This window comes from Babylonia areolata, chromosome 4, assembly GCF_041734735.1.
Source record: "Babylonia areolata isolate BAREFJ2019XMU chromosome 4, ASM4173473v1, whole genome shotgun sequence".
NCBI classification, from domain to species: domain Eukaryota; kingdom Metazoa; phylum Mollusca; class Gastropoda; order Neogastropoda; family Buccinidae; genus Babylonia; species Babylonia areolata.
In genome coordinates, this window is record NC_134879.1 from 38,411,807 (window position 1) to 38,424,247 (window position 12,441).

The window sequence follows — 12,441 nt, forward strand, 5'->3', positions numbered from 1 at the left end:
CTGGTACACAGTTCTGAGAGTCAGTTAGTACAAAGCTTCATTAGGCTGTTGACAGATCCCAGTGGTTAGTGTGAATAGACTGCCCATGCATCGTATGTCGACCGCTCGTGGGCTGGTTGATGATGGCGATCGATGAACACTTATTTATTTTGATTGGAGTGCTTTTTCCCCATGGGGTTTTTCACTCTTCACCGTCATCGACAGCCCTTGATAGTGAAGAACCGTCTGCATCGACTACCATTTCCCATCGTTTATTTCACAGTTTGACATACACACTCGAAACGGCCCGCATTCCGTGTTCCTTTAAGTTATGTGGTCACTCTACACCAGACCTGGTTTCGTTTAGTGTTCTGTAGACTGTCCGACAGCTTGCAGGGTTTTCAGTGGCTGGATCATCATTGGTAGTGATTCGTCAGCAGGCATTTACCTGTCCTAATTTATTTGAAGTTTTTTCTCCTGTAAATTGATTGAGTTAAATGAATGGCTGATAGCCTTGGCTTACTGCTCGTGCCCTTTTCACTCCTTTGTTTTCGTCTTGTCTTAAATAATCTTTGCTTTATTTTGTATTTTGATTTATTAAAGAAATTGATGTGGATTTTATTTTCTCAAAAACATTGAATCCTTTCAATGGTGGATGGCTGTCTGCCAAGGCTTGTCAGATTTATTGCTTCATTTCATATTGTTTTTTGTTTTTGTGTATTTGTTCTCTTTTCACGTCTGTTCCCTTTCTTTCGATTCCTTTCCTTCTCCATTCCCCCTCTCCCAATCCCGAGTTTAAAGGTATGCACGCGTGTGACTGACTGGAGTGAAAGCGCTTTGATTTGTCTCATCTCAAGATTTGGCTACATATACACTAATTATTATTACCTGGGAGGCTGGCTGTCCCAAGCCGTCAGTCCACGTGCACCGACTATCCAGTGCCCCACACCCTGCCGACAATCACCTGCACTGTGTGGAGCAGCACGTGCAGCAGCTGTCAATCAGAAGGCCGCCCGGGAGCGCGTGTCATGCATATTGGATGGGGTGCCGTGATGAGGTGGAGGAGGGCGAGGCATGAGGGACCGTCACTGGGGTCCAGCCCGGTACGTGAAGTGTGTCAGTCTCCTGAAGACCTTGGCAGGGCACTGACAGGCACGTGCATGGCCCTCACCAATCAGCGTTCAGCATGACTTTAATTTCGGACATTACGAGGCCGTGGGACGCAGGTGCACGATCTTTCAAACAATCAGCACTGATAGTGTGTTTCGGTGAGGTGTACTGTTGTCACATGCTTCCTCCTGACCAATCAGAGGACCTGTGCCAGTCCCCGGTTTGGCCCTTTGCAACTCTGTGTGTGTATGTGTGTGTGTCTATGTGTCTGTGTCTGTGTGTGTGTGTGTGTGTTGCTGTGATGTATGGTGGTAACAATGATGATGGTGATGACGAAGGGTTTTGGTGCTGTTTTGACGGATGTGATAACCACTGCCATCCGCCGCGCAAACACCGAACGAAGACATTAAATAACAAGAGGACAAGGAGGGCTGCATAACAATGAGACAGCCAGGACTCCGCTCAGCACATTGACTGTGAAAAACACGAAAGAGGTTTTAGTGTGGTGTTGTGCCGTGCCTGTTTTATTAGCGGTTAAATGCCTGTCAGCCAGACCATGCAGCGTGGGCATGGACACACACACACACACACACACACACACACACACACATATTCACACACACACGTGATCCTCCTTACACTCGTTGTTTCCCTGTGTTGCAGACCATCAGACAGACAGCCAGACAAGGCGAGGACCGGAGTGCATGCATACCTCACCACGTGTGCAGGAAGCCCACACATGCCAGAAGCAGCCTTCGGGTGAAGCGCTGATGAACGACACCTCGTCCTGAACACTGTTAGCCAGCAGTTTCCAGCCCCACCTTTCGGGATGTCGGGTGGCGGGGAGATCCACCCGGCCAAGACTGCACATGTCGCCCCCCCCACCCGCTCACCACCCGCATCATTGCTGCCGTGCCACGGGACTCGCTGCGATGTTTATTCCCCCTACCCCCTCCCCGATACCCTCACTGCCTCCCCGCTGATGTAGGAGGGAGAGAGAGAGGGAGAGAGAAAGAAAGAAAAAGTGGGGAATAATTGAGGGGGAAAACAATTTGCCAGGTAGCGCGCTCCAGTTACAGCACCTCTTTTTTATTGGCTGACGGAGAGAGAGAGAGAGAGAGGAAGAGAGACAGAGACCGACAGACAGAGGGAGAGACAGAGAGAGATGGGTGCAAAGGCAAAGGCATAACCGCTTTATGAGCCAGGCGTGAGCAGCGCTGCCGTGTAGCGCGTGTGTGCATTATCTTTTGACTCATGTGGCGCCGTCCTCCGCCGCTACTCCGAGGGAAAGCACCGGGGGCTACAAAGAGCGAGAGGTACAAAACCATTCCACTGACATCGTAACATACCCGCTCTGTGGCCTCACCTCCTCGGCCTCATTCTCCTTATTTTTGCACTGATACCCTCACCCCCCACCACCACCAACACCACCTTCATTACCCTCTTACCACTGCTGCTGCTGCCGTTCCACTGTGTATATTACTGTTTGAAAAGTCAGCCACGGGGAAAGAAGAAAATAACAAACACTGAGTGGAAATTAAAATGTGAAACGCCACTGGGATGTTTTATTAGAGCATGCAAAACCGAATGATCTTGAAAAAAAAAGTATCGTTGAACATTAATATCGTGTTGGGCAGGCAAAATCAATACAACTTGTAAACCCTGCTGAGCAGAAAGTTCGACAAACCCTTCAAAGTTTGCGGGGGTTGCATTTTAAGACAGATCCTCTTTGCGAAGTTGAATCCCAGCTAATGTGATTGACCGGGAAAGACTGTGGCAGACGATACACGGTTTGGGTGACACCTGGAGAATCCACGGCGCCACTGTTGACGGTTACATGTGACAGAGGTCACACCTGGAAACACGTGGCTTGTGTCAGTCTGACGCCAATGTGCCCGGGCCGGGGAATTGTGACGGGTGTGTGGGGAAAGGCCACAAATGTGTGGGGAAAGTAGACAGGTGTGTGGTGAAAGTAGACAGGTGTGTGTGAACAGGTGACAGGTGTAGGGAAAGGTGGCAGCGGCCGTGTTACTGGCACTGAGCTGTGGCAGAGAACCTTGCTGTCTCTGTGCGGTCTCCCCAGTTCCCATGAAACACCGGCACTGCTTGAGGTGCTGAGAAAGAGGCGTCACCCACACCCACCAGCACCCCCACTCCCCCACCAGCACCCCCACTCCCCTACCAGCACCCCCCCACACCCCACCTCCACCCAGCCGCCATGCAGGTGGTGTACAGCGGGGGGTCGTCCACCCCCTCCCCCTCCCCCCGCCTCCAGAGGAAGAGCTACACTGGAGTCAGCGGCTACGGACGACCGGTGATGCCCGGGTACCTGATGGGTACCCATCCTCACCCCCATCCCCACCCGCACCCCCACCCACACCCCCACCACCACCCGCCCGTGTCGTCGCGGACGTCGAGGGAGAAGGTGGGGGGCGGGGAAGGGGAAAGAAGTCTGCGGGACTCCATCCCCGCCATGAACAGGCCTGTGGCCGTCACCTGTCTGCTGCTCAACATCGTGGTGCCAGGACTGGGTGAGTCAGTGTGTGTGTGTGCGCGCGCGCGTGCGCGTGTGTCTATGCCTCTTCATAACTGACATCGTCACCATTTTGTCATTGTTGTCTTTAGTCTCCGTCATTGTCGTCATCATAATCATTATCTTTTCGTCGTCTGCGTCATCATGACCATCCCCCATCGTCGTTTCAGACCGTTCTTGCCACGCCTACCATTCTCCTCTGTCTCATCTTCCTCATCATCTGTATCATCACCACTGTTGTGGTTGTCATCGTCATATGTATTTGGATGTTTTGTTTTTGTAATTGTAATTTTCTGCCCTTGTTTATGCATGATGAGAATTTAACTGCCAGTGCCAGATAGTAACTTGCAGACATGCGAAACCGAACCCATACTTGTGGGAACAGGTCCTTCAATCGCAATTCCCTTCTCTCCTCTTCTCCCTACCTCCTTTCCTCTTCCTCACTCCATTCTGTCTTCCTTGTCCTCTTCTCTTCCTCTCTCCATTCTGTCTTCCCTTTTCTCTCCTCTTCCTCCACTCCATTCTGTCTTCCCTTTCCTCTCCTCTTCCTCCACTCCATTCTGTCTTCCCTTTCCTCTCCTCTTCCTCCACTCCATTCTGTCTTCCCTTTCCTCTCCCCTTCCTCCCTCCATTCTGTCTTCCCTCTCCTGTCCCTCCATTCTGTCTTCCCTTCCCTCTCCCCTTCCTCCCTCCATTCTGTCTTCCCTTCCCTCTCCTCTTACTCCATTCTGTCTTCCCTTTCCTCTCCTCTTCTTCCCTCTATTCTGCCTTCCCTTTCCTCTTCTCTTCCTCCCTCCATTCTGTCTTCCCTTTCCTCTCCTCTTCTTCCCTCTATTCTGCCTTCCCTTTCCTCTTCCCTTCCTCCTTCCATTCTGTCTTCCCTTCCCTCTCCTGTTCCTCTCTCCTCTTCTTCCCTCTGTTCTGCCTTCCCTTCCCTCTTCCCTTCCTCCTTCCATTCTGTCTTACCTTCCCTCTCCTCTTCCTCCACTCCATTCTGTCTTCCCTTTCCTCTCCTCTTCCTCCCTCCATTCTGTCTTCCCTTTCCTCTCCTCTTACTCCATTCTGTCTTCCCTTTCCTCTCCTCTTCCTCCCTCCATTCTGTCTTCCCTTCCCTCTCCCCTTCCTCCCTCCATTCTGTCTTCCCTTCCCTCTCCTCTTCCTCTCTCCTCTTCTTCCCTCCATTCTGTCTTCTCTTCCCTTTCCTCACCTCTTCATTCTGTTTTCCCTTCCTTTTCCAATCTTCTCCATTCTGTCTTCCCCCTCCTCTCCTCTCCTTTCCTCACAACGGGAACACTCCAATGCAGTGTGTAGCGAGCGCAGTAACGCCGGGCAGACAGGGTGATTTAAAATGATTCTGTGAATTCCCTGCGTGCTCCCTGTGTGTTTTGATCGCCTGATGCCCTTACCATGCGCACCTCTCTTTACACACACACACACACACACACACACACACACACACACACACATACGAATGCACTGATGCACACATGCCCTCACCCCAGACCCCCACTCCTCCTAATCACCTGGCCCCTCCTTCCCCCACCCCCCCAGAACAGTGGTAAACATTACGTTTCTACAGTTGTAACGAAAGAGAGCAGGTGACTATCCGAATTCTGTATGCATGAGTGTGACACAATCTGCTGTTTCCATTATAGTCTTTTTCGGGATCTGGAACGGGGTCACAAGAACAACAACAAACAGTAGAAGGAGAAAAATACATTGCTTTTGTTTTCTCGTTGTTGCTGTTGTTCAGTTTCATCATCATCATCTTCTTCTTCTTCTTCTTCCTCTTCTGTAGTTTTCTTCTTCTGCGTTTTGTTGCTGTTGTTCTTGTTGTTGCTCTTCTTCTTCTTTCTGTCATTGGATTTGCGTGCCTGACATGCAGTGTGGGTCCCAGTAGTTCGTTTCTCAAGAGGATGCATTGTGGCTTTCCGTTTCTACAACCCCCGACTGACGGGATCTTAAACGTGTGTAATTTCATCTTCTGGGTGCATGCACACGTGATTGGGCTTGAGGTTGCGGTGGGTCCCCAGAGCTGGGAGTCTCGAACCACTGAGGGGAATGCTGACACATTACACAGTCATGCTTTTTCTGACATGCTTCTTGCTGTGGTTCATAAACTGTGGTGCATCTTTTTGACCAGTTTAAGTTCTAATAGTGAGTGGCAAGTGGCGTTTGTCACTATTTCATGAAGTTGAAAAGTGGTACAGGATATTTCCTTGATTACCGTTCCTGTTCCAGTTTCAGATGTGGTATACAGTATTTAAGTGTTTACCAAAAACTTTGCTGTCAAATTTTCACTGCTCGAAGTTCTTGTATGCATAAAGAGTTTTTCAGTTCTTTATTTTATTGCAACAGCAACAAAAACAACACTGAGAAAGACGTCATGTTAAAAAATTTTTTTTATAAAAAAGCCGCTGAAATCAAACAGTGATGTCACGTACAGTTCTGTTTTTTTTTACAAAGAGTAACGTCGTTTTCTCTTTTACGAATTGAAGTTTTTATGTTCGTAAAGTTTGTATCGGTTTTCACAAGCGTTGATTTCTAACGAGTCAAGTTTTAGCAGTGGTAAATTGTATTTTGGTTTCCACGGAAAACGCCCAATTTGGAAGGTAACTGAGGGAGGAGGATTGTTTCTGAACAACGCTTTGGTATACATGGGATCGGTCCTGTGGCGGGAAAAAAATCGATTTCAGTCAGACCGAGTTAGCGCATCAATGGAAAGGTTTTGGGTGCTCGACATTTCTTTTTTTTAAATTTATTTATTTATTTAATAATAATAATAATAAAATTTAGGCTTATATAGCGCAGTACCCCCATCTCAGATGGGGCTGACCGCGCTTCACAATAAAAAATAATGAAATTTAAGACAAAGTGTCGTAAAATATGTACAAAGTCTACAAAGTTTAACACGACAATGGCTAAAATATGCATATGTAAGACTGACATGATAATATATATATATATATATATATATATATATATATATACATACATTCATACATACATACATATATATATATATATATATATATATATATATATATATATATATATATATATATATATTTGTTTTTTGATTCTTCAAACAAAAGGCGTAGACACATCAGGCGTTTTCGTTACGTACCCAGTTGAAGAGAATCGTCCGAGCTGACACTGTGGGACCCTTTCTGACTGAACGATGCTGACTAACATTTATTGATTTAAAACTGTTGAGTTGGTAAAGCAAAGTCACTGGACTGTAACAGGGGGAAACCTTGGAGAGGTGCTATGTTACACAATATGTCATTCCGTAGTATCGTGTTGTGACGTTTACTTCATGCTTTGTTCCTGCTTCCAACATTGTGCTGCCATTAACAGAGCTTTTAAGCCAGTCTAGCCACGGGGAAATAACGAGCTGCGGATTGTAAACACTTCACATGTTGTTTTTTAAGGTGGATGTATTTTGCTTTTGCTCCCTGTCAAAGACAGTGCAGTCATGACGGCCAGTTACAACAGATCGTTCAGCTAGCTGTTTCAGACAACCACCGCACACTTGGTGGAGTTGCCAGCATTGATCCGTGCCTGATGGTAATTAGTAGTCTGGTTTGGGGGTTCAAAGTTTTTCTCTCTCTGTGTGTTAGATGGAAGTTCACCAAACTCACCCTGCTCTCTGTGGTAACGTAAACAATGGGTGTGTGTTTGATCGATCGTCGTGTGACCGGAGCTGTATTATGGGTGTGTGGCCACCATTGATGGCTAACTCTCGGTTCCGGTCCCCACCACATAGACCTGGGTGCTTGTCTGAAACGCCAGCGTTAGCCTAAAAGCCATTGACCTTTGACATTTACAGATAATGAAAGCATGATCCGGAAGGGGCAGGGGGAGGAGGAAGAGAAATGGGGAGAGAGAATGAGAGGAAAGGGGGTGAGGGGGGCAGGGGAGAGGGAGGAGGAGGGAGAGAAAGAAGGAGAGGAGGAAGAGTGAGAGGAAGGGAGGGGGAGAGAGAGGAAGGAAGAGATAGGAGGAGGGGATGAGGGAGGGAGAGAGTTAAAACGAAACCTATTCCGTGATCCACCCCACCCCACCCCACCCATTGAAGGTGAAGATGAAGGAACGGATGGCCTGGGGTTGGTTAGAAACAAGAGGAAGCAGCGTGCTGTGGGTGCCCTCAAAGCGGACGACCCTGTGGAGGTGTGCATCAAACAGGCTGGCGGCACGGGGTTTGGACGTAAATAAGTGATCACCTTCTGCACGTGCACACCGTGCCACAGCATGCTGCCGTGCCGGAATCGATCCTGACCCCGCAGTCAACAGTCTGAGCGTGAAAACAAAGCCACTCCCTCCACAGACAGGAATACCTCATCAACGCGGGGTTTCCAACTCCATTGAAAACTTCCTCAGTGTAACCCTCGGCTGAACTGCGGTGACATTTCCCTTACCTGTACAGTTATCAGAGACATCAACATTGACAAACTGATATGAACATTCACAAACTGAAATCTGACAGCCTCCTCATAGTTATCAGACAACAGCCTCGTGATTATCAGACATGCAGACTGACAAAGCGTATTCTGACAGCCTCCAGAGCTGGTGTGAGCTACGTCTTACATGGGCATCAGACGGCAAGAAACAATGCATGTCTACAGGTGGGAAAGGAATCTCCAGAGTTCACACGGAAAGTTGTTGAGGCGTGGAACCCGAGGTGGATCAGTAAACACAAATACTTTTTGTTTTGTTAACTTTTTTTTTCTTTTTTTTTTGTCCACATGCACACACCTATTCACCCATCCTTACCCCCTCCTCGCCCCTCCCCCACGCACACACATATGCACCCTCACAAACTCCCCACAGCTCTTCACACACACACACACACACACACACACACACACACACACACACCACTACCACCCCACCACCACTACCACCCCACCACCACATACACCCACAAACATTCACCAACCCATCCACCCCTACACACACACACACACACACACACACACACACACACATGTATACACACACGCATACCCCCACCTCCACAAACACACACTGGCACCAATACGGTCTCCAGGGTCATCCAGGTTATAAAGATGAATGTACCCAGCCACCCAGCCACCATCCCTGTCCCACCCTGCAGTGCACGTTACCACGACCTGCCTGCAGGCACGTGCAGCACGAACAGCGCTGTTAATGAGCAGTAATTAATTCGCCGCCCTGTCCTCGGCCTTTGATTCACGGCCATCGCCTCACCCCCACCTGTCCGGTGGTCACTCCGCTTGTGTGGGTGTGGGGGCGAGTTTGGTGTGTGGGTGGGGGGTGTTGGTTTTGGGTGTGCGTGCATGTGCGCGCGTGTTTGTGAAAGGGGGAGAGATAAGGGACAAGGGAGGCTGAGGTGAGTTCGGGGAAGTTGGTGTGTATATGGAGGGTACGTACGTGCACAGTAAAAGGTTGGGTGTGAGGGGTAGGGGGTCGGTACGGGGGGGATAGAGAGAGAGAGAGGCGGTGAGTGTTCGTGGGTATCGTGGCAACGCGCACAGTGTTTGAAACTGAACATCGGCTGTTGCCTCTTGTACAAACAATGGAGGGTGATGTGTGATGGGAAAAGGGGTGGGTGGGGAGCAAGTTTTTTCATTCACAGCTGAACCGGAAACGTTCAACACCCATGTTGAGGAACTGTCAGTCACCATCGACTACAGACACGTTGTTTGTGTTTCTGACATGCACTGGTCTTCTCGTTTTCTTTGTCGTTTATCCGACATCAACATTTGTATCCGTGACGAAAGTTTTTCCATAATCCCCCAGCTAACGGGATTTCCAGACTGAAAAGAGACTGCGAAGGGTAGAAAGGAGAATGGGAGGGGGGCGTTGGAGATTTGAACAGTGCGGTCAGATGAAAGCGTGAAAGCGCTGGATCCAACGCCTTCTCTGCCTGCCTGGCTTAGGAAAATGTCGCCGGTTCAGACTGTGCAGCCAGCCTTTTTTTTTTTTTTTTGTTGTTGTTGTTGTTGTTGTCAGTCTGTTTGCTGTTAACCACCCATGGAAACTTCCGGTACCCTGAACCAGGCCGTGTGATTGTCCCCAAGCACAGTGCAACATTCAACCCACCACTGCCTGGTCACGCTGACCCAAATCGGCTTAGCAGCTTGCGGGACAGAGAGAAAACCACAATGGAAGAGAAAAGGATCTAATGAAAGGATGAAGAGGCAGACCGGCAGAAAGAAAGAAAGAAAAAAAAAAGAAGAAGAAAGAAATGAAAATGGAAAGAATAATCTCGTTGCGAAGCGTATCCACTCTGCTGATTGTGTGAGAAAGAAAGACTTCTGGTGACAGGACGTCGGTCAAGGTGAACAGCGGGAAACGACAGAAGACTAGTGTCCACCACTCCATATCTAGGAGATATGTATCCTCCACTCCATATCTAGGAGACAGGTGTACAGCGGGTAACGAATTGAGATATGTATCCTTCCCTCAATATCTATGATAAAGGTCAACAGTGGGTATCGATTTGAGACAGGTATCCTCCCCTCTATGTCTGTGATAAATATGAACAGTGGGTACCGATTTGAGACAGGGACAGATGTAAACATGAACAGTGGATACCAATTTGAGACAGGTATCCTCCCCTCTATGTCTGTGATAAACATGAACAGTGGGTACCGATTTGAGACAGGGACAGATGTAAACATGAACAGTGGATACCGATTTGAGACAGGTATCCTCCCCTCCATGTCTATGATTGCTGAGATGTGGATGCATACTGGGTGTGTTCGTGTTTCCATTGCCCGCCGAGCGTTGACTATGAGTACGAGATCTTTAACATGCGTAATGACTTTCTGCAGCACACAAATGAGATAGGAAGGGGGTGGTAGATAGGGGATCAGCAGCGGGTCTTGACGTCACAATGTTCACATGAGAGACTGCAACATACCTTCACTCTGTCTGTGGGTGTTTGTTTATGCGCGCGCGCTCGCGCGAGTTTTTGTGGCCTGTATGTGCGTGCGCGCGTGTGTGCACGTGTGTGTATATGAAGTTGCTTGTTTGTGTGTGTGTGTGTGTGTGTGTGTGTGTGTGTGTGTGAGGAGACTCCAAGGAACCCCTCACTGCACACTATAGTATCGGTCAGTTCGGGCGTGTGTGTGTGTGTGTGTGTGCGCGCGCGCGCGTATGCGTGCATGTGTGTGTATGTATATTATGTGTGGGTGGTGAAGTTGAGGTGAAGTTGAAGCATAGTGTTCCATTAGTGTCTGTGTGAAGCAGGCGGAGTGACGGTTTCCTGGTGGACGGCGGCCCTGCAGTGGACACGACAGGTCAGGTCAGGTCAGCAGCCAGGACACAGCGCAGGGAGCACAGGGACCACAGGGTGACGGCCTCATTACAGACCGCTGATTGCTTCTCCATCTCCCCGGTCCTCAGGGACCGGCAGTATGGCGTGCCGCTCATGTCAAAACCTCCAGTGTTCGGGGAAATTGAACCATCGTGGACTGGTGACTGACTGGACGAGACGTAAATAGCAAAGACAGGATGGGAGGAAAGCAGGGAATTCCAGGGCTGAACTAAAGAGTGTGATAGAATAGCCTAGTTTTTCTTTAGATTGGCAAAACATTTTTTTAATGATATTATGTTACTTCTGGCTGTTCAAGTAGGTGGAGGTGCTGGTGTCAAAATTCAAAATATAAGGAATGGAGAGAACTTAAAGCTAGACTGTGAGATCCAGAGTGATGACAGGAGGCCAGTGTGGTGACGGCCCCTCATTGTCGGTCTCTGCATGTCGCCAGCCGATCTGCTCGGGATCTGATCTGATTTGATCTGAACGGCAGTTATAGGCAGGGTTTAATTGGGGGAGGGAGGTGGGGGGAGAGGGAGCAGAGAACGGAGACTAACAGGTGGCAGAGAGACTCATCACATGTCCCGGAATCTCAAGACATTTAGTCAAAGGGCTTTTCAGTATCAAGCACCATTTTGTCTGGAATTATCTTCCTCTGAAACTCCGGCAGTCACGAACTCCGTCCTCTTTCAAACGACAACTTAAAACCACCTGTTCAAAATGGCTTTAGGATGTGACGATGCATAGTCCTTTTTCTTTCTCCTCCAACCATCTGCACCCCCCTCCATTAGAGTGTTCCTGTGGTGTGTGTGCTTGTGGGTCGGTGTTTGCTCTCTCTCTCTCTCTCTCTGTCTCTGTCTCTCTGGGGTTTTTTTGTTTTTGTTTTGTTTTTTGTTTGTTTGTGTGTGTGTGTGTGTGTGTGAGAGAGAGAGAGAGAGAGAGGGAAATGTCGTCGCTTTTGAAAAACGTCACTGTTATCTCTCCTGTATGGCACAGATGTTGTGGATGATCGATTGTGACTGGAGATTGAAAGCTTTCTCTCTCTCTCTCTCTCTCTGTCTCTCTGTGTGTGTGTGTGTGTGTGTGTGTGTGTGTGTGTGTGTCCCGATCACGTATTTATTTTTATGCTATTTAATATTTCTCAGCAGAGGTTCTCTCTCTTGCTCTTTTTATTAAATGTAACTTGTTATCAATCTGTCTGTCTGAGAGGGATAGAGAGCGTGGTTTGTGAAGTTCATTCCTTAATACCACCAGAAAGGTCTCCATGGAATTCCATTGTCTGATGCTGACAATGACATTATCATGCCTCGAAGTGCTGCCGCCCATACCAAGTCTGCAGTTTCCAGTTGATACCAAAACTGAAACTTAAAAAACAACCGCTTATACAACTGAAAGAAAATATGAATAACAGAAAAAAAGAGAATTATTATAAAGAGAGTTTCTCCAATGTTTGCATGATTATATGTATGTGTTCATACGTTTGTGTATGTGCGCGTGATCGTAGGTGTGTGTG

At 48.3% G+C, this 12,441-nt stretch overlaps 1 protein-coding gene across 1 annotated transcript in view; it reads left to right on the top strand.

The window, feature by feature from the left end:
* Positions 1 to 12,441, top strand: part of LOC143281156 (uncharacterized) — a 64,013-nt gene that overhangs the window by 30,139 nt on the left and 21,433 nt on the right. The window contains exon 2 of the mRNA XM_076586164.1: positions 1,753 to 3,620. Coding sequence (XP_076442279.1) covers positions 3,308 to 3,620 — 313 coding nt within the window. The 5' untranslated portion in view covers positions 1,753 to 3,307. The remainder of the gene's footprint in view (positions 1 to 1,752; positions 3,621 to 12,441) is intronic.